Source organism: Corvus cornix, chromosome Z (assembly GCF_000738735.6).
Source record: "Corvus cornix cornix isolate S_Up_H32 chromosome Z, ASM73873v5, whole genome shotgun sequence".
Lineage (NCBI taxonomy): Eukaryota > Metazoa > Chordata > Aves > Passeriformes > Corvidae > Corvus > Corvus cornix.
The window spans coordinates 6868129-6889807 of record NC_046357.1 but is presented as its reverse complement, the minus strand read 5'-3'; the positions used below and the strand labels follow the sequence as shown (position 1 = coordinate 6889807).

General features: G+C 35.8%; 1 protein-coding gene across 2 annotated transcripts in view; it reads left to right on the top strand.

Annotated features, from left to right (window-relative positions):
- The window catches only part of MTREX (Mtr4 exosome RNA helicase), a 42295-nt gene that overhangs the window by 14425 nt on the left and 6191 nt on the right, over positions 1–21679 (top strand). For both annotated transcript variants that reach the window (XM_010395431.4, XM_039566945.1), the window contains exons 16-22: positions 11324–11474; positions 13238–13410; positions 13703–13771; positions 17567–17695; positions 18700–18810; positions 19132–19320; positions 20430–20593. In XM_010395431.4, the coding sequence (XP_010393733.3) occupies positions 11324–11474; positions 13238–13410; positions 13703–13771; positions 17567–17695; positions 18700–18810; positions 19132–19320; positions 20430–20593 (986 nt within the window). The remainder of the gene's footprint in view (positions 1–11323; positions 11475–13237; positions 13411–13702; positions 13772–17566; positions 17696–18699; positions 18811–19131; positions 19321–20429; positions 20594–21679) is intronic.

Below are 21679 nucleotides of genomic sequence, written 5' to 3'. Positions count from 1 at the left end.
GGTAAAGAAGAGTGAAATGGCTGTCAGTGTGCTCAAATCAGCTATGGAGAAATTGACAGTTCTTGCAGAAAATGTTGAGTTTGGAAATTAAGAGATTGAAAAAACTATAATGGGAGATTATTACACTAATACCCTCTTGCTTTGTAATTTGAATATGAAATACCGTACTCATTACACTTCTGTTTAAATTCCATGGCACAAATAACTACAAAGAAATACAGTAATCTATTGTGTGAGTTGCCTGTCTTAGGCTGCTTACATTAATTGTGCACACATGTTAAAATAGAAAACCTGGGGAGTTACAATGCACTCTGTTTAGGAGCTTGTAGCCTTGGTGCAAATAGCAGGTCATTCGTGTGCACATAGCAGGTCATTTCTCAAAAACAGCATTTACAGTATTACTGGACTTAGTATAAATTGGGAATCATCTCAAGTCAGCATCAGGTTATGTTAACAAAAGGCATGTAGTTGTTGCAAAGAAATGGAGATCCCAGTGTTTTTCATTCAGGCAAATTAGAAACAAGGGGAAAAGTACATAAATGGCTGCTGTTAATTATGCAGATGAGGATTCTTTGTTGTGTGTCGTGATCTGTCAGTGCTACCTGTAAATTCATAATACATTATACTTGTAAATATGTACATTACATGTACCCTTTATACACAGGTACTATTTTCCTTCTTAAAGTCAGAATTTTCATGAATGCTGCATTATGGCATAATCATTATAGCCAGAAATCAGTAAAATAAATTTCAGAAGTATTCTTGTATGGTAGCATTAGGTTTTGTGTTAATTTATTAGTCTTGATTTGATTTGTGTTTTCTCAGTGGAGCGTGCCTATATTTATTCCTTCACATGCACTCTTAATGCATGTGTACATCTCTGAGATGTATGAAGACTTAAGTTTTTTAACTGGGTTTTTTTGAGTTTTTAAGGCTGTTTAAGAAAACAGATGTAATTTTGTGTCATACTTACTTTTAAAAAGGTTTTACACATTTGTACTTCCACAGCTGAAAAATAAAGAGCAGGATATACAAAGTGAGAGAACCAAAAGGGAGTCCTTATAAATAGTATTTATAAAAAAGTCCACAAAAAAGCTGATTTATATGAAATAATTGTTAATAGCTTAAGAAAAAATGGTATTTCAAGTAATTATCTTTATGTTAAGAGATTATAAACTCACCTGTTCAGAAGGTGGGGTTTTTTTTTAAAGTTTGAAAATTCAACAGTTTGAGAACTATTGAACTTAATCTGAATGAAGTATGACAGAAAAGGAAGTAGTAGATCACTTACCTTCTCTTTGATACTACCCCTGGGTTTTAGATTTTAAGGAAATAATAAAGAATATTTCCTTCATTGAAACTTCAAGACCTTTGATTTTTCCCCCTTTTGAATTATAAGGAAACAAATGGGAAAAATAATGGCAACGTTTTTGCTTTCTATGTTATCTCTTGCTTCTTACTCACTGATCTAAATGAGTTAATGTATTTCATTAATTTTTGACACTATTTCACTAGTGAGCAAAGACTGAATTTTAGATTTTTCTGAAAAAGATCAGAAGGGGCTAAAATGAAGGTATTGATGTTTCTGTAGCTTCTGTAACTAGCCAATTGCTGTAAAGGCAGTAAAAGTAATCTTTTATGAAATGAGCAGTACAGCACAAAAAAAATCCTGCTTCTTATTTTCCTTCTTAAGTACAAAGCGTCTAGGGGAAATTCCATGTCAAGCAGGCCAAGAAAATCTATACAGACTAAAATTTCTACTACATTTACAATTCACAGTCATCATTAAGTATGTCTCAGTTTTTACTTACTGATGGTATTTGTGTAAGATTGTGGATATGTCTCATAGTAGTGTTTTACTTTCAGAATAAGCTAAAGATTTATAGGAAAAACTCCAGAAGAAATAAATTAGCTGTATTGAGAATGATAGAACACTTACATAAAACATTTTTATCATAGCTTTTCAACCCTAATGAGTGTCTGATCCAAACCATTTCCTGAACACTAGAGCAAAACATCTAGGAATCCTGTTGTCAGCTGCCTCCCACTGTGGTCGGTGAAATGAGAGCTTTGAGCGTATTGGTACCAGCAGCATTGCTGCAGCTGTGCTGCTTGGCTGTGGCACTGTTCATTGCGACATTGTGTACAGTACTCCAGACTTACATTCAGCATTCCGTTCTTAGATGGACTTCTTACAAGGGAGATTTGTAAATATTTCTTAAACTCAGTAATGTACATTTGTCTTTTGCAGTGTAACTAGGTTTTTTTGTTTATCCTTAGCATTTACTTGACCACTGAATATTTACTAAACTTGCATAAATCTGTAAACTTAAATGCTTACAACACTGTTGGGGCAGCTTTCTGAAGATGGTAAATTGTAATTTTACAATTTGCATAATACTAAGAGATACTTGATTGGAATTTTTTGTTGTTGTTTCCTTTCCTTACTTAAAATCTTTAGCTATATTGTGTTAGTTTAGGTAGGAAGTGTGAAGTTTCTTCTTGATGCTAGATGGCCTTAGAAATCAGTGTACCATCTCTCCAGATGGAACTTGGCCAGGCTACAAGGATGTATTCCTACAGAGATAGTTGATAATTTGTTATGTCTCTGAAAGACAAAATCTTGAGCTAATTATGTTACTGGAATGGATGTTTGTACTCTGAAAGAAAATGTGCTGCATAAGTAGATTTTTGAACTTTGAATTTGAGCCTATCAGTGCTTTGCATCTACTCACTCCATTACAGGAGAAGATAGATGGACTGAAAAATTCAAAGAAAACATAGAATCATCAAGGTTAGAAGAGACCTTTAAGATCATCAAGTCCAACTGTAAACCCAGCATTTACCAGTGCAAGCCCTAAACCATGTTACCCAGTGCCAGATCCAGACACCTCTAAAACACTTCCAGGGATGGTGACTCCACCACCTCCCTGGGCAACCTGTTCCAGTGCCTAACCACCCTGACAGTGAAAGTTTTTTCTAATATCTAACCTGAATATCCCCTGTCCCAGTTTAAGGCCATTTCTTTGGGTCTTCTCACTGTGGGCACAATAGAAGAGACTGGACCCCACCTTACTAACAACCTCCTTTCAGGCAGTTGTAGAGGGCAATGAAAATTCATTCCCCTGAGCCTCCACTTCTCCAGGATAAACACTCCCAGCTCCCTCAGGTGTTCCTCATAAGACTTTATCTCTAGATGCTTCATGAGCCTTGCTGTGCTTCTCTGGACACGGTCCAGCACTTCGAAGTCTTTTTTGAAGTGAAGGGCTCAGAACTGAACACAGGACTCGAGGTGTGTTCTCATCAATGCCAATCCTTTCCCCAGTCCTGATGGCTACACTATTCCTGATACAAGAATACATTCATCTATCAAGGTAAAAAATTCGTTAATATCCTTTCTTGTCATTTGCCTATGGAACATAAAATGCCCTGATGCCAAGCTGTAGGAGATACTCCACTAGCTGCATCTGATTCCTTGGCAGGGCCTTCATTTTATAGAGCTGGCTGTACCATCCTTATGTGGCCTGTATGCTGCCATTAAAAGTCTCTTCGCATTTTACTTGAATTCTGAAGTTGTTTTATTGTACCAGGCAAATGAGCACAACAGCAATTCAGACACAGTTCAATAGTTTTCTCTGGAAGCATCAGCTTAGCATGCCATCTTAATTACATTATGGTACTTTGGTTTGACTCAGAACTTACTTCTGAGGAGGGAAAAGCCTCAGGAGTTGAGAAATTTACCAAATCATACATCAGGAGAGAAAAACTTCAGCTGGAGGTTGGCACTAATACTTGTTGGAAAAGACATTGCAAAACCTAAAGTAACAAATTGTCAGTAGTGGTTTGAGGACAATAAAACATTTTTCTAAAGTTGTGACGTAGGTAAGAATCACAATGAAACAAGTGTTTTGGATGTTTTATAAAATGTATTTACATAAAAATAATATTAATGTGAAATAATTGTTTTTCTGTAAACTGCCAACCTTTTCTTGTCCTTACGAAGTATGCACTGCAGGAATTTTCCAGGCTTTGATTCAGGAACGTACTTAACTTTTAACCTTAATTTAAAATCGCCTTAAAGTCAACAAGGTTTTAGCATGAAATCCCAGAGATAAGGGAAATGGATAATCAAACACCTTTGTGAACAGGGTCACGAAGATAAACAGTCTATACAGTTTTGTATATAATCATGCAAGCCAGCAGATGGAAGAGAACAGCAAATAACTGTTCTTGCTGATGTTTGCGACCAAAATGTAGGAAAATGGAGTGTATCAAATGGTATGTAAAATGGTTTGTCATTCTTGAACTTCGCCTCAGGATTTTCAAGAGCCTGTAGGACTAAGCTAATTGTATTATTTATTAATTGTGGTTGCTGCTTGTTAATACCACAGAATACTTCAAGTTTTATTAGTTCAGTCTGTGGAGAGCAGTTTTCCTCCAGATTTTTGGGAAATTTACTTCAGTAAACTCATCACTATAATGTGAATGTGTTTTGGCTGTCTAAGCTAGATTTTTTCCTTTGCCTTCTTATTCTTAAAAAGGATAAGTTTGAGATGAACAGACGACAGATACTTTTTAAAATTTATTTTTGTATTAACATTTTATAGAATTAGATAGTCTTTGCTAGGGCACACTTTTCCTTTAAGTTAAAACATACTGCATATTTACTGAAATTGTAAAGTGTCATAAAATAAATGCATCACTGTCCTGATACCTATAGTGGCAAATCTGTTGAGGATCTGAGCTAGCTTCTTCTTGTAGATAGAGATAGTATTTACTTTTTCCAAAACCAAGGAGAAGACCAGAACTTGGAGTTACCAACCTGAAGTCAAACTGATGGCTACAACAGTAGAACCTACTTTATTAAAGAGGGTAAATGACTGCAAATTTCTGTCATTCAGAACTGACTTGAGAAGGTAGTATTTGCAGGCGAGAGAAACAGAGGTACATTGTTTTCCTTTTAAGTCTCTTGTTACAACTGGAGCATGTGTTGAACCCCAGCCTGAGGTATTTTCACCAGCAAAGCCTGCTGAAGCAGTATTTTGCCACCCACAGTGGCTTCTGTTTGTTGGTGTAACTGGTTTTGGGGCAAAGCAGTGAGCCAGATTGGTAATATATTTGTGTTTAAAATAGCTGTTTACCATTGCCTATTAAAAATAACCTCACAGAACAGTTTTTTTATTGGTTTTGCAGCTGTGCTAATGTAGTTCAGGGTAATTCTGCTGTCAGTGTAACTACAGGGGGGTTTTTTATATTTCTGAGGGAGCACTGAATATTCCTGTGGTTATTTGATTACCGATATATGGAAAAAAGCATGTTATTATTTCACAAGAGGTGTTTCTTTGTCATAAAGATGTATCAAGCAGTCACTTGCATTTTTATTTAATGAGGGTTTTAATAGAAATTCGTAGCAATGACTGTTACGGACAGCTAAGTGTACTTATTTTCCCTTTATGATGAAAAAAGTGAAAGATCTTTATCTTTTTAACTATTATTGGTTTGTTCTGTTCTTTGCTCTTTTTGTAAGTGTTTTATTATTTCCTTCCTGGAAACTCAATGATTCAATTTATTTCTGGAAACACTGATAATTAAATGAAATTGTCAGTGGACCAAAATGGTGTAAATGTTGTCCTGTATTGTATCAAATTTCATCATTATGAAAGACACTTTATTGTTGCTTTGCAACGTGGCTCTTTGATCTTTGTTACCTCATAATGTCTCTATGAATTAATTAGTTTCAGACAGTATTTGCCATTTGATATTCCCATGACAGGCTGGAGAGCAAGAAATTTATATGCAGAATTTGTTCCTCTCTCTTAATGGGAACATATTTAAAAATGTAATTATTTTTCTCCTGCTGTAAGAGAGAACAGAGGGAGTAACCCTTACCAAATGTACGTCTTGCTCAACACTACCTGCCATAGTGCAGCAATGACAACTCTCACATCTCTGGTTAGACAAGGCTTCCAAGTCTTAACAGTAATAAAAAAAAAGAAAAAATACTATTTTTATCAATTCCATGCAATAATCTTCCTCATCCCAATCTTCCTATCTTACTCGTTTATGTGGGCAAGAAATGGTTGTACTGGTAAATACTGAATGGCCTGTTGGATTGCTTGGTTGTGTTAAGAAGAGGATCTGCTCTCAAATTGTTGGCAGTTAAACAGGGGACACTGTACAGCAGCTCTAATTTTCAGATTCTCATACTTTTTTGTAGCTTTTGACTAAATTATTTCTGTAGTGAATTGTTTATGTTCACGTTCCTGATTTTTAACATTATCAGCTTAATCCAGTCATTGTTTTGCAACCCAAGTCTTGGAAAACTTGAAAGGGTGCTTCTGTTAAGTTAGCTTAAATTTCTTGAGAAATGGTTGCAAGTGCAAAGTAGATCATTGATTTCTGAGAACTTTAGTTGATATATGCAGGCTATGCTTATGTATCCAGGCAATTGTCATCCAGAGGGAGGAAAAGCTTGCAAAGTCATTCTGCTGTCTAAAAACTATTCAGAAAAAAAGTCTGTTGCTACAGTCTTGTTGAATATTTGAGGTGAGGAGGACTGCCCTCTCTCAAGGAATGAGAAGCAGGATTACTTGCAGAAACGAGGCTGGAGAACTGGGACAATAGTTCTTCAACAGCAGTAAGTCATGGATGCAGTGCATGTTTGAAAGTGACTTATTGATGCCTGTTGAAGTCAGTCTTTCTTGTCAACTCTTTTTGCAGCTCTGATTAGGCTTTTGCCTGATCTTCTGCATTGACTGGTTGGCGGTTCGTTCTTTGCCTAATGTGGAGCTTCTTTTGTGGAGGCAAGGGCGAGGCTTCCTCAGACACTGAGAGGTGTTGAGGGAGATGATGGTGTAGCCTAGTTTATTGAAGAAAACGTTGTATTTTGGCGGGAGGGCCTGTGGTAGAGGGTGAACTAAGTGCTTCACAGTATTTTTAAGAAAGTAATCCATTTGGGAGCCAATGGCAAAAAGGTTGAGCAGACAAAGAGGTTTCAAGAGGAGCAAACCATCATGGAGAAAATGTAAGTTAAAACTGATTTGCATCTTATTGGCAATAAGCAAAATCCAGCATAGCTAACACTTTATATTGTCAAGGCTCTTTGAAAGTAAGTTGGGAAGGAAAAGCCCACCTTCCCTCCCCTCCTGTTAATTGCTTCTCTCCACCATGTATATCTGACAGGTGACTTTAGGTAAGCACTAATTGTCTTTGCAGTAACTTACCATGGCCATTTTTAGTATTTACCATAAAAGGCTGATTGTCTACTCATGCCTTGAGTGTACTGAGTATAAAAGAACAACTGTATTTTGGTGTAAGGTTTTCTAATGCAGCTGCAAAATCTGGATGTTGCTGTTAAGTAAATGAAGCAAGGATGGTACAGGTGATTGCTCCCTGTTAGGTGTGAGCCTATTGATAGCCTGGGGTAGTAGGTAAAGACTAATGCACACTGCAGAACTCGCTGGTTGTGCTGAAGGTGTAATACAATAGAGCTAGTATATTTCATTCGAAGAAGTAGCAGTTTCAGTTTTCAGACAAAGTAAGCTTCTCAGAACTCTTGATTTCAAATGTATTGCTTAGAGAACACTGAGAAGACAGGAGTTTCTGAAATTTGGAGAAAGATGTGTTTATGAGATGATGGAACAGGAAAAATTCATAATTTTTTGCCAAAGCAGGATTTGTATTTTAACTGCTGTGTCTTAATAGAATGATCATATTCTCAAATTGTAAAATGCTGATCATGTGTTTAAAATAAAAATTGCCACATCAGCAACTGGCTCAAACATTGCCTTTCAAGTAAGTCTGCTTTATATAATCTCTGAACTAGCTGGGTTTTTCGGTTTGTTTTTAAATTACTCCTTCATAGTTGAACTCCGCTGTTTAAAAAAGTCTTTAAAGTGAATCTGCAGGAATTGTTTGGTCTTTCTTGGCGTGTTCTGTGCATATATTATAGTTGCATGAAGTTCCTTGTTTTCTCACTTTATGATCACATTTAATAGGGGTGTGACAGTTATAGTTCTATTCTTTCAAATAGTTTATAATCTTGCAAGCACACGATGAAGGTTTTGCCTCCAAGATGTCAGGAATGGAAAGAGGAGTTACTTCATAGTGTGCTCAGAGCAGTCACACAGCAGCTTTTTGCCAGACCTCTAGTGCCTGTAGCCAGCTGATGAGTGTATTCCAGCTTCTTTAGTTGATGCCTGACTAGAGCAGTGGACATTGCAGTAGGAAAGAATCTGACCACTGTTAGCTGACACTGGCATAATTGCTGTGCCATTCTTTAGTAAATGGCATTCTTTAAATGGCATTTTTTGTTACAGAGAGGCAAGCTTCTTAGGGAGTGATAATGTCTCTTTCCTAAGATGAATGATATATTTAGAAAAATGGTCAGGAGGTTGGGTAGATACACAATCCTTTTATCAGGTCTAAAAAAAAAAAGCTATGTTATATGTTGGTTAGCATCAGCAACAGAAGTTCTGTCATCTTTATTTGATAGATCAAATCAGAGGCATCTGTAGAAACTTGAGCACCACAGCTCAACTGTTGATGTTGTAATTAGTGACACATTTCTGTGTCACTAATTCCTAATTCTGTGTGTCACTAATTCACTAAAATCATCTGTGGTGATTTCAGAACTGACAGCATTATTTTAAATTCACATTTCACGGTCTAATTTAAGAGGTACTTCTGCCCTGAGATGCATCACTTGGGGTGAAAACCTAATGTGTATTCATGATCCACCCACAGATGTTATCTAGAATGACTAAATGAGTGGCCATGGGAAGCAAAATATTAGGCTGTATGATTTATCCTAAACTTGTTTTACATGTATGCATGCTGGTACTTCCATAAGATAAACATACGCCGAAGGCTTTTTCTGTAACAGCTGTGTTCTTTTCTGAGACAAAATAATCATGCAGTGAGTAGGATTCTACCATTTGTAAGGTAATCTTGTAAAGCTCTGTCTCACTTAAAGCAAATGGGGGATTACAGTATTCTTAAATCTTCTACATGTGAAGGAGTTTTAGATTCAAACTGTCTCTTAATAAGTCTAGTATCAGTGCATCAATGGATGTAGGATCTGAATTCCTGACAGTACCTTTAAAATTGAAAGAAAAATGTGTGTATTGTAGTATTGTCATTTAAAATCCAGTACACTTAGCTTGATCTAGAAAAGCACTGGATCTGAATTTCAGCATTTGCATATATAAACAAATCATCAGTTAATTTTTGAATAGCCAGTGATTTTTTAAATTAGGTATGGCAAGGGAATAGCTCTGCTAATAAAGAAAAGCAAATGAATTAGCTGCACGAAGATATACTTAGTTTTAGGTAAAGCAATTTGTGATCTTAAAAAAAGGTGCAGAGTAGCATGTTTTCTAGTGTCAGCCTTCTGTGCTCCTAAAATGTCTGATAGAATATGTGGAACTTTAGGCAGTCGTATAGTTGCATGAAAAATATGTCTCCTTATTTTCTTGTTACGTTTTAGTTGTTATTTAAAATGTTTAATCATAACTGAATTTACTCATAGGCTTGTTGAAATAACAATGCTTGTTTAGTAAATCTCTTATATTTCACATATAAGTTATTTTAAAAGAATGATAGGTACAAAACCATTGCAAACTGTTGTCCATTGTCTTTTATGTTACTTCTAAATTAGATTTCACTTGCTGTTTTATTCTTTGTCATACACTGTTTGTGGATTATTTGTGTCTTCAGATATCTAGTACAATTTTTAGCAGACCTTGCTATTTTTCTAATGTTGCCTTTTTTACATTTCTTATAAGTCCAGCCCTCTTTGAGTCTCTGGGAAATTTTGCTTTGGAAAACACCAAAATTGCACTGGTTTTCTTCTGTTCAGTAATTCACAAGAGTTTGTTTTTTAAAAATCTCTTAAACACTTAATTATGTTACATTGTTGGAGGTGACTGTATTGTCATAAGCATTTCAGGAACCAAGGAGGTATGATAATCCATGTATTTATTAATACCTTCAAAGAGCTCTGAAATATTTGTGAGATCTATCTTGGTTTTACAAAAAGCCTATTTATGTTGTTGTTCTGCCATGTTCTGTCCAGCTGTGTGTTGCTTCTGTTTTGAACTCCTTAAGTTGCACACAAATTGTAATTTTCTACTTCATAACTCCTGAATTTCCCTGGTATCCTTTCTGAAGGACTATCAGACACCTGTTCCTTTGATACTAGTGCTACTTGGATGAAAGGTTATGCACCGCAGTTGGGCAGTTTTGTATTTCAGAAGTGTTGGATCTCTCTCATCTGATTTCAGTGATTTGGTATATTTGGATGGTCTTCTGTGCTGACATTTCAGTGAAAGACAGTTTCCCAGGCTGGCCCTTACTTGGAGAGGCTGTGTGTTGAGCTCTTCTAGATCTTCTGTGGACACTGCTTAACTGTTTTGTTTGTTCTTTGAATAACTGGTTGTTTTGGTCCACATTAATTAAATGTTTGCTCTTTTATGATAACAAGGTTGTCCTCTTGGGTAGAACATAGTAACAGCCAATGATGAATCAGGCCAAAGATGCACTTACTTAGTTCAGTACCCCTTTTTGACAGATGACAGTAGTAGACATTCTTAAAAAACGTGTATGGGTAAAGAAGATAATTGTGTTACCTGCAATGCTTTCTCAGCATCCTTTCTTCTTAGGTTAATCAAAATACCTGTATGTACCACCTTGTAAAAAAAAAACGTAACTTCCCAGAATGGTGGGGGTTGTAAGGGACCTGTGGAGGTCAAGCTCCAGCAGGGTCATATAGAGCAGGGTGCCCAGGACCACATCCAGGGGAGAGTTCACAGCTTCTCTCAAGCGACCTGAAAATTATGTTAATTTTATAATGAGTCATAATTTAAGTTAAAGAATTTGCAGATTACCTATTTTTGAGCAAAAAGCAAGACACCAATGTAACCAGTAGGTCTTAAGACTTGCAAATAAGATTTTTTTCAGTGTTAAAATAATGGATTGCTTTAAATCGTTAAGAAACTCTTACTTTAAAGTTAAGATAATGGAATCCAAATTGTAAACTACAGGAAACATCTGAATTTTTCACCTGGACTTTTCATTTTGTTCAAATATCATTTATAATATTGTGGCTATGGTAAGTATCAATACAGTACAAATACTTCTACATATTCAGCATAATAGAATTGCTTAGGACTTCATGAAACATGTAATCTAAATTCAAGACAAGTTGTGCAATTCATCAAAGCAGCTCCTCATATAAAATACTGCATCCTGGTTCGTTCAGTGTGTTCTTATATGCTGCAATTAATATTTTTTTAATCGGAAAATGCTCTTGGATCTTTTTCAGGGTTCAGCCGATCCCTTAAACAGTGCATTTCACCTGACATATAACATGGTATTGAACTTGCTTCGAGTAGAGGAAATTAATCCTGAATACATGTTAGAAAAATCCTTTTATCAGTTCCAGCATTACAGAACTATTCCAGAAATAGTGGAAAGTAAGTACTGCTGCATGTTGTTCCCATGTGAGTAGGTATAAAATATGGTGAGATTGGGCAGTTAGACTTCATTATGCTCATACAAGTTTTTACCTGGGCAGTTTTTGTCTTCCCTGCCAACAGTTGCCATTGCACCATTTGTTACCACGTTGTAGTTTCAGTAAGAGTAATTTCTTCTTGTTCTTAGGACTCATACTAATATGCACTGTCAGTTTATGAAGAGAGCTTTCCTCTCTGAGTCAGACAAGAAGGGTTGTCACATTGCTAAACTGTAAGGCAGGAAGAAGGAAAAACAATTTAAAAATTCCCATGGCTTATTTGAGATGCAGGGAAAAAAATCTTAGGGAAGGAAAGTCTTCCAGCTTTTAATATCCCAGTACAATCTGTAAAAAGAACTTAAGCACACTGCATTCAGAGTAGTGTAGGTAAGAAATGTTTATTATAATAATAAGAAAAATGCAGAGAGATCTGAGACATTATTTGCACTCTGTTGAGTAACTGCATTTTGAGCCATGATCCTTAAATAGTGAGTTTTCATGCACCAAAGTCAGTTTCTGGAGATTTCAGACAGTGTTTGAGAGTGAGGCTTCTTATAAAACTTAAGAACATGAGAGGAATTATTAATGAGGAATTCATCTGGTCATTTGTTAATTGAATGTTATGAAAGAAAGTGTGTATGTGCATGTAGCTTTGATAGCCATGCAGAGGGAGGGTTTCCATTATGTCTCTGTTAGTTTGCAGGTGCAGTAGTAGTTAAATAAAGTATTTATTTCCTGACAACCTCTCTGTTCCAGTTGGTATGCCTAGATCTTTATTCTGTCATTCCAGCATTGCTGTTTAAATAGAAAAATGGAGCTGAAGAACATTTTTCATAGTTCGTGCACAGTTTCACCATAGGCACCATACTGGGCATTAGAATTTTGTAATCACTTCAACTGCAATTAAAAACACAAAGGAGAGAACTGGCTACTTAGACTAAGGAAGAAAGTATGCCATGAGTATGAATGAATGGCTTATTTCTTTGAAAAATTGGCAGGTAAAAATAAGGAGCACTTCCCTGAGTTGTCTCTCAAGTCCCAGTGAAGTGGGATTTCTGGGCCACTTACGAGCATTCAAAAATAGCATGCAAGAGGATGAGTTGGTAGAGAGGAAAAAGAGATTTTTATAATCTGTCCTTTGTTTATGCTTGCTGATGGTATTACCAGAATGAGAGAATGAATCATACTGCTTAGAATAAAAACCGATTTGCATAAATAAGATGTAAAAATACTGGAGGAAGAAAATACTGATTTCGACTGATAAATCAGAACCTAAAACAAGTTAGGAAGAACATCTTCTAACAACTCACCTCTTGTTGGAACGCTTCTTTTTAGAAGATGTCCTTGAGCAATCTTATTTTTGTAGGAGGAGATAAAAAGCGCTGGTAAGCATCGAATACCTTCCTGCAAAATCACTGCATGTTTTAATGTGACTTCTGTGCAAACCTAAATCAGTTATTCCTGGATAATTGGGTGTCTAGGCTTTTCCAGTTTCTCAAGCTTGTTTATTTTTTAAAAATAATACCGGAATTTAATTCTCTATAAATAAAATGCAGGGGACGAATGTACAGATTTCTAGCCCTCCAGAGAATGGGTTCTTGTAAGTAGAAGATGAATACTAAAAGTGGTCACAAAATATTAGTCATGTAGATCTGAAAGTGAAACACTGATTTCTCAATCTGTGTGAAGATACTAATTTCCTTGAGAATTTACTTGTCATTTTAGGAGTCAATAATTTGGAAGCACAGTACAACAAAATTGTAATTCCCAATGAAGAAAATGTGGTGATATACTACAGAATCCGCCAGCAGCTTGCAAAACTGGGTAAAGACATTGAAGAGTATATTCACAAACCAAAGTACTGCTTGCCCTTTCTACAGCCAGGAAGACTGGTAAAGGTAGTTTGATTTTTCTTTTGTTTTGTTTTTAATTTCTGCCCATTTTTGAAATTTGCAAGGTTCATTTGTGTCTGCCAGTTTACCGTCTTGAAAAATTACATGCATCACACTAAGCACCAGTTTTTACTTGTGTTTCTTTGCTAAGCATTCAATAATGCAATAAAAGAAATGCTGTTTTCATGATGAATAGTAATCTATGACTGCTGTTGTAAATATCAAAAATACAAAAAGTTGTGCTTGCTAGGATGTTATTATAGGTGGGTGATGTTACAACATCTTGTAATTTTTCCAGGTGAAGAATGAAGGTGATGACTACGGATGGGGAGTGGTTGTTAATTTCTCTAAGAAATCAAATGTTAAGGTAAAATACATGTTGTCTCCATTATCAAAATATATATCTGACTGGTTTTTCTGAAAATAAGATAAAACTCCTATTTCTTTATAGTTCTCAAAGGCAAAAAAATTTCCTTTTACCCCAAATTTACAAAAAGCTCTGAACTTCCTGAAGTAAAAGTGTAAAGAAATAAAGTTATAGAAGATGGAGAAAACTCCACGTCTTGGGTTCAGTTTTTAACTTTTAACATATTTGTGGAGGAAATGCTTGCTTTTACATAGCACTGAAAATATTTCGAACTAAGTTGTTTCTGAGACACTGCCAGTGCTAATTTAAGCTGTTAATGAGAAAGTTGAACAGCTTTAATGAAAAAAGCTGTTTAAATGAAAACCTAAGTTAAAAGCATATTTTTCTGTGGTACCATTTTTGCTATAATTTTATCAGGAGACCATTGGCATTAGTTGCTAGGTCTAAATGCAAAGTTGTCTTTGTTGAGTTCTGGTGCTGCCTGTTCATTGTGGCACCTTTTGGTGCTTCTCTAATATATATTTGTTAAAGAGGAAATGAGAAAAATGTGTGCATACAGAACTTATTAAAAGAGATTTTGTTCTGGTTTTCCATCTTCCTTTTGAAAGTCATATTTCTTTCTTTTTTCAAGTTGAAAAACTGGACACTTACTGCTGTTGCTTAAATCTTTGCTTTATATCATAGAGACACACAAGTAGTAAACCAGATTGTCCCCCTAGTCACAGCTTTCTATGTAAAATTCCCAACTTCTGTGTCATTTGGAGGCAGTTCTCCTATCTGTGACATATTTATTCACATATATATTTGCCTTCCCTATCTGGTCTGTCTCACTGTTGTATAAGCCTTTGGCTTTGAATATTAGCTTTGAAATTCCAGTCTGTTTTGCAAGAGATGGATGTGGCTCCAGCAGCACTTTTTTCATTAAGTCATTCTAGCAGCTGGGTTGAATTTTTCCTTCTGAGTGTGTGGAAAGAATGACAATAGGTGGTGGAAATTAAGGAACAGACTTAAAGCTATGTAACTTTTAAAGTCAGTATGAAAGGACTAGTTTCTATGAGCAGAGGCAAAACAAATTACTTGAAGAAGTTGTTGTTTACCCATTTTAGTGTCTCTTCAATGCATTTTTGTCCTGAGACACAGATGCCATTTGCCATTACTATTTAATGTATACAAGTATACTTAGTTAGTACTGGAAAGATATTACTTATGCTGCATCTTTAAACCTTCATCCACTTCTAAGCTGAACAGTTCTTTGGGTTTGCTTTTAGAAATCATGTTGAATTCAGTCGATATTACTAGATTAGTTGCAAACTTTTCTTCACTATATCATCGTTTCTAATTAAGTCTTTTTTTCTAATGAGAAATCTATGTAATTAATAATGACATTTAGGGCTATAGTATGTCTGTATTTCACATAATATTCTTAGTTCATTGCACTGTGAAAGTAAATGCATGAGTCATGCCAGTTATGTTTATTATTAATTATGTGTAGATGCTTTTCCATCATAATTTCAAAATTCAGTGTTCCACAAAATTGTCAATGCAAATAGCACTTTACTGTTATTCAGAATATAATTTATCTCAAGCAGGGGTGCTTGCTATATACTCTACATTATAGTAGGCAGCAAAATAACTATGTCCTTTGGAATTCATACAAAACCCAAGTATTTTTGACTGAGAAATTTTATTTTCACTAGATTGTACCAGCAGTAAGCTAGTGATACTGTTGTGCTGTTGATAGTCCATATTATCTGATCCCTGATTCTAGACAAGAAATTTTTGTCTCTTAGCAATTATTGGTACTAAAATTTGAGATGCTGCAGTTCTGTCTTCCCTGTTTAGATTTATCGTAATCCTTGTATATTTATAATGTTTACTATATAAACATCTCTTTTAGTGCTGTGTCATGGTCATTGAATTTTCAGTGAGTTTGATGTTACTAATCTGGGACTCTGAATTCGTTACCTGTGCTATACTTCTTAGTTCCTGGGCACGATCACCTTTCTTATTTTGGTTTGTTTCTGGGCAGATGAAGTAAGAGATGTTTCAGGGCAAATCTAAAATCTTAAGAATACAACTAATCCTTCAGTACTCTGCCAAAAAGGGCTTAATTTTGTCCTTGAAACATGTGACTTGATGGCAGTGTGAATTAAAGAATCATTTAAACTTGATATGACAGAGAAGTCTGTGGCTAACGAGTTTTCTAAGGGTTCTAATCTCCTTTTATTTTTGCATATAGAAGCATGTCTGTCACTGTTCAAAGATGTAATAACTATACTGTTGTAGGAAATCCATGGAAGGAAACAGTACACATTCAAAATGTAGTTGTAGGTTGAGTCGTGTCTAGTGAGCATTGTCTAAAAGCTGTTGGTATACGTAAACTTAAAGAGAGTAATATTAACAGCAGATGTTAATGATTTTTATACTCCTGCTTTATTAATAAGTTTGCAATGCAATCAGAGATAGAAATTTTTTTTCCTCTCATAATTTTCTAGATATCTCCAATTCTAGTATTTTCTGTAGCACACTTGTGCAGCTATGAGTTTAGCCTCTACTTCATTCAAGTCAGCATTATGCTTTCCCTGGCTTTGGCTGGATACTGATCTGGTACATGTGGGTATTATTTTAAAATTCTTATTTCAGAGAGTGGCAGTGGTTTGGATCTCCTACATTGCTGTGACTGCTTTCTGCAAATGTAGGATACAATTTAGAGGAACAGTTTCTTCCCCAGCAAGTAATTGGCATTTCTTGAAGAAATAATTTAGCTTATACAACAGGATAACCCTGTTTTTGTCTTTATTTTACTATGGCAGTTTTTCATAGCACTTCTGAGGATCTGTTAAAAATGCTAGTTGGCATGCAGTGAAATAAAGTAGTATGTTGTAGCTTTGTAATGAAAAATACCACCCAGTAAAAATGAACTGAGTTAAGGTGGGATTTCGAAAAGAATGTTTTCTTTTTCTCTTGTATTTGGAAGCAGAAAGCTTGCACGTGGTATTTTAAAAGATTATGTCTACGTTTGTGTTAGGCCTAGAACATAGTTCTGTTCAAAGTCTTAAAAATACTTGTTTATAGTAGGAGTGTATCTGAGCAACCCTAGTGCATATTGATCCACTCAAATAACTAATGTCAGGCTTTTTAAAATCAGGATATAAGGAAGGTTATGGCCTTGTGAACAGTAGTCTTTCATCACCACATCTACATGTTTGAGTTCTTTAAATGAATATCAGATGTTATGAGTGCATTTTGGGGTTTGTAAAGATGCAGCGTGCAAGACGCAATGTCCTGCTTGCCGCAGATACGAGCTGTTATGCTTGAAAGATTTTTCTGTGGTCTCTATTGTGCATGAAAACTTGAACCTGCAAACCTGCAAATGAAAGAGATCCCCTAATTTTGGTTTGGGTTGTTTTTTTTTTTAAATGCAAAGTTCAGTACTGCTAGCATGATGCAAATATGCATTACAGTTTTAAAACATATTGGCTTACTTTGGAAGAGATACATCTAGAAGAAAAGGCAAAAGCACCTAAAGCTTCAAGCAGACTTTAGGCTATTCCGACAAGGGAGGATGAGGGAGGGTAATTTTTTCAAGTGTGTTTTCCTGGAGGAGGGATCTTTCATCAGTTCACCAAGAATGTGCGTTTTCAGAATGTACTGCCACACTGAGCTGATACTTTGTAAAGAGACACCGCTCATTTCATACCTTTAATGTTGGAGAAATGATGTGGTTTTCATTCATTCTTTCTGGTATTTTAAAATAACTGTTTCAGACCTGTTCTTTTTCTGTGCCCTCAACAGCCAAATTCCGGTGAATTGGACCCTTTGTATGTAGTTGAAGTGCTCCTGCACTGCAGCAAAGACAGTCTGAAAAATTCTGCTACTGAGTCTGCAAAGCCAGCCAGACCTGATGAGAAAGGAGAGATGCAGGTTTGTTACATGTGTTTATTCTCAGTAGTTCTTCGTAAGCTTTCTCAAGTCTTTATTTCCAAGCCATTTGCAAACTATGGTAAAAGAGGGACTGATTCATTTAAGGAAGAGAAAGAATCTGTAGACCTAACTGTAACTCTGCCTTATTAATAAATTAAAGTAATAGATTTTTAGTAGTACTGTTTGACAGATGCTTTTTTTAGCAGTAACTTGTCTTTGGGAACAGAATTCCTTCTTTATATCTTAAAATCATTAAGGCTGGAAAAGACGTCCAAGATCATTGAGTCCAACCTTTGAACACCAGCTTCTCACCTAAATCATAGCACAAAGTGCCACCTCCGGTTGCTTCTTGAACCCTTCCAGGGATGGTGACTCCACCACCTCTCTGGACAGCTTTGCAAAACTCATTCTAAAATTAAATTGAAACTTTTTTTTAGTGAAAATACTTGCTTTATTTAAAATTTTTAGTTTGAAACCCTGTATCAAGACAAACAGTTATAATTTTCAGATCAGAGGCAGTTTAATTTGTCTGCAGGTTTTTTCTCAGGAAGTCCATTTAAACCTTGGAGTTCAATGCAGTATTGATTCTTCATGGTGTCATGATGGTTTTGATATTAAGGAATTATGTGTTTTCTGGCTTGATGTTCTCTGCTGTTAGCATTCTTATTCAAGTGTATGACAATAATTTGTCTGGTTTGGATCAAAAGAGGTATTCCAGCAGGTAAGGCGCGAGGTAATAGAAAAACTGTTGTTTTGTTTTCACTTTCAGTCACTCTGTAGAGAGAAACTTCATTCAGAATTTTCCCATTTGGACAACTACTTTTCTTCTTTATGAGTACTTTAAGTCATTAGTCACATTTTCCTGCTTTCTGATATTCCTTTACCCACTGCTGCGTGCTTGTGCACTAAGTTTTCCTTTTCCCTTGAAAAAGTTTTGCTATGGACCAGTAATAAAGAGGTATGTTTTTTTACTGATTTATGAGTTACTACCCTCTCTTTGATAGGTTGTTCCTGTTTTGGTACATCTTGTCTCAGCTATCAGCAGTGTCCGACTTTACATACCAAAAGACCTGAGGCCTATTGATAACAGGCAAAGTGTGTTAAAATCTGTACTGGTAAGTTCCACTAGCCTGTGTAAGCACTCTGCTGTGATTAGTGAGGTACTCTTGAACCCAAGGCAGCTTGTTATAAAGAAATTTGTGGAAAGCATCTGTCACATCTTCAGCTTTATTCTTTAAAGGGGTTGGAAACCACAATGTGTGTCAATTGTTTCTCCTTGTCACGTCATTTTAAACTAATTTTGAAAACTGCTGAAATGTCACGTAACTTACATTACAGCCTCCTGTGTCTCTATAGTTATGCCAGCTTATTTGTAAAATGTAGTTTATTTTGCTGTTACTAATCATAAAAATAAAAATCTTTCTTCATCATTTTAGGAAGTACAGAAACGGTTTCCTGATGGAGTGCCTTTACTAGACCCTATTGATGACATGGGCATCAAAGACCAAGGGTTGAAAAAAGTAATCCAAAAAATAGAGGCATTTGAGCATAGGATGTACTCACATCCTCTTCACAATGATCCAAACTTGGAAACCATATACAAACTTTGCGAAAAAAAAGCACAGGTAAAGATACAAACAAAATCACTTTGTATTTAGCTGGAGTGGGGGAGGGAGGTTGTCTTCTTACTTGCTTTTCTTTTTATTTGCTAAGCCCTAATCAGCCCTTTTAAATACAGTAAAATTACTGAATCTCAGTAACAAAATGGCTGAGTTGGTGGTATGCCCTTCATTGATACAGACGCAACATATGTCTGAAAAGAAGACTCTTCAGAGGAAGTCTTCAGGAATTAGAAGGTTACAGAGCTCTTTTTCACTGAGTAGGCATAGCACAATGCAGCATAGGAAAAGTCTTCATAGATAATTTCAATTGATAAGTTTGCAAAAGTATATTAAAAATTAAGTTGAATTACTTGATGGGGCTTACTAGCTTGAGGAGTATACCAGAGGAATCATCATGCTACTGCTTCCTGAGCTGACTCTCAGTCTGGAAGCAATGCACTTACTTATTTTGCCTAGCGTTGTACCCTCCTAGACTGAAACTGATTGTGCATAAAACCAGCTGTCATGTTTCTCTGCTGCTTGAGAAAACAGGTTCTTCAGCAGCCACTTCACGGAAGTGAGGTAGTTCTGGTATGGCCACAAAGTTGCATGTGGTAAGACCTGATGGACCAAACAATTTTCTGCAAGGGTGTCTGCTGTCAGGATCTAGACAGTGACTGTGATGAACTGCAAGCCACTGCAAGAAGCTCTAATAGTGGAAAATAATGCATTTGGGTTACATTTCATTGAATGATTGGTTAGGTGAGACTTAGTATAGGTCTCAGAAGATGAGCACTCATTTCTCAACAGATGATCACTTTGTCTTTTTAGCATGGGCTGGTTTGGTTTGTTTCCCACTATGTGTAAATAGCTGAATTTAAGTTTACCAGAGGCTTCAGTGGGTAAATGGAGCTGATTTTTAATAATAATAATAATAATAATAATGATGATAATAATAATATTGTTTAATTTGTTTTAAACCTTCCTCTTAAGAGAGTTAGGCAGGTCAACTAGTCAAGTAGTATGTTCATATACTGTTATTCTGAGGCCTTTATGTAAATTAAACGATGTCTTTAAAACAGTTGCATCTGTTAAACCAGCAAGGTGTAATTCCTCTCCTTCTGGCCCCCCAGATTGCTATGGATATTAAAGTAGCAAAGCGAGAATTGAAGAAAGCCAGAACCGTCCTACAAATGGATGAACTCAAATGCCGCAAGCGTGTTTTGAGAAGACTGGGGTTTGCCACGTCTTCAGATGTTATAGAGATGAAAGGACGGGTTGCTTGTGAAATCAGCAGGTAACTGGCTTCTGTGGAAACTGTTCATTGTCATGAATACACACTTTACTGTCCTTGCTAAAATTAGTACACTGTATTTTAAAGTTTTGAGACCATTAGAAAAAGAATTCTTCAGAGACAGTGTTCTGTGTAATAAAGGTATTATACTGATTCAAGCAGTATAAATAAAGGTAGCAATTTAAGGAAAAACACAATAGATTTTAAAATTCAAACATAGACATGAAAATGCCGAAACAATGCCTATTTTTGTGCCTAAGGTAATAGGATGTGTTTTCATTTAATGTTGCACGAGAGGAAGATCTTGATTTCTGTGGTTGACATTGAACCAGGACTGTTGGTACAGTCACTCACAAACAAGTGTAACAATGTTGTCAGCAGTTGCCAAGTCACTGACAGGTTTGGAATATAGTGAAATTGCTTCCATAGGAATCAGTGAAGTGGTGCATTTTACTATAACACATTTAGCAGGTACGTACATACTGAAACAGGTGAAAAAATCATGAATCAGACTTTAATATTTTACAGTAACTCAGATTTTGATAGAATTTTGTATTTTTAAAAGTCACAGTGACTGCTGTACCCCTTGTCTTACAGGTGAGTTTGAAAGCTGCTACTGGTATTTGTTTGATAGCTAATTGCCCTGCAAAATTTGATAGCAAGTGGGGAAGCTGAATCAGAATTTTATCTACTTCCTGACTGCCTGGAACTGTTTGAGTGACATATCTCTTTTTTAAAAAAATCCTTCTTTGTTTTTCCCCCATCCTATTCATCATTTTTTTGATAAATTCCAGTATTACCGAAAATTTGGTGTTTTATCCAAATAAGTATGTTTGGATTTTGTATCTGCATCATGCACTTACTTTTATAATTCATGATTAAGTCTTTATTCCTCAAGTAAATTGAAGCAAGTTCATTCCTTTCTTCAGCATTTTGGAAATACCCAGTCTACTCTTTTCTGAGCAGCAGCAGTACTAGTTTTCTTGCTTTTCCTAAGTTGCCTAACTCCCTGGTTCTTTCTGATCTCTTGATATTCTGTCTGATAGAAACTGACTAAATCAACTATTCATACTAACTCATATGATCTGT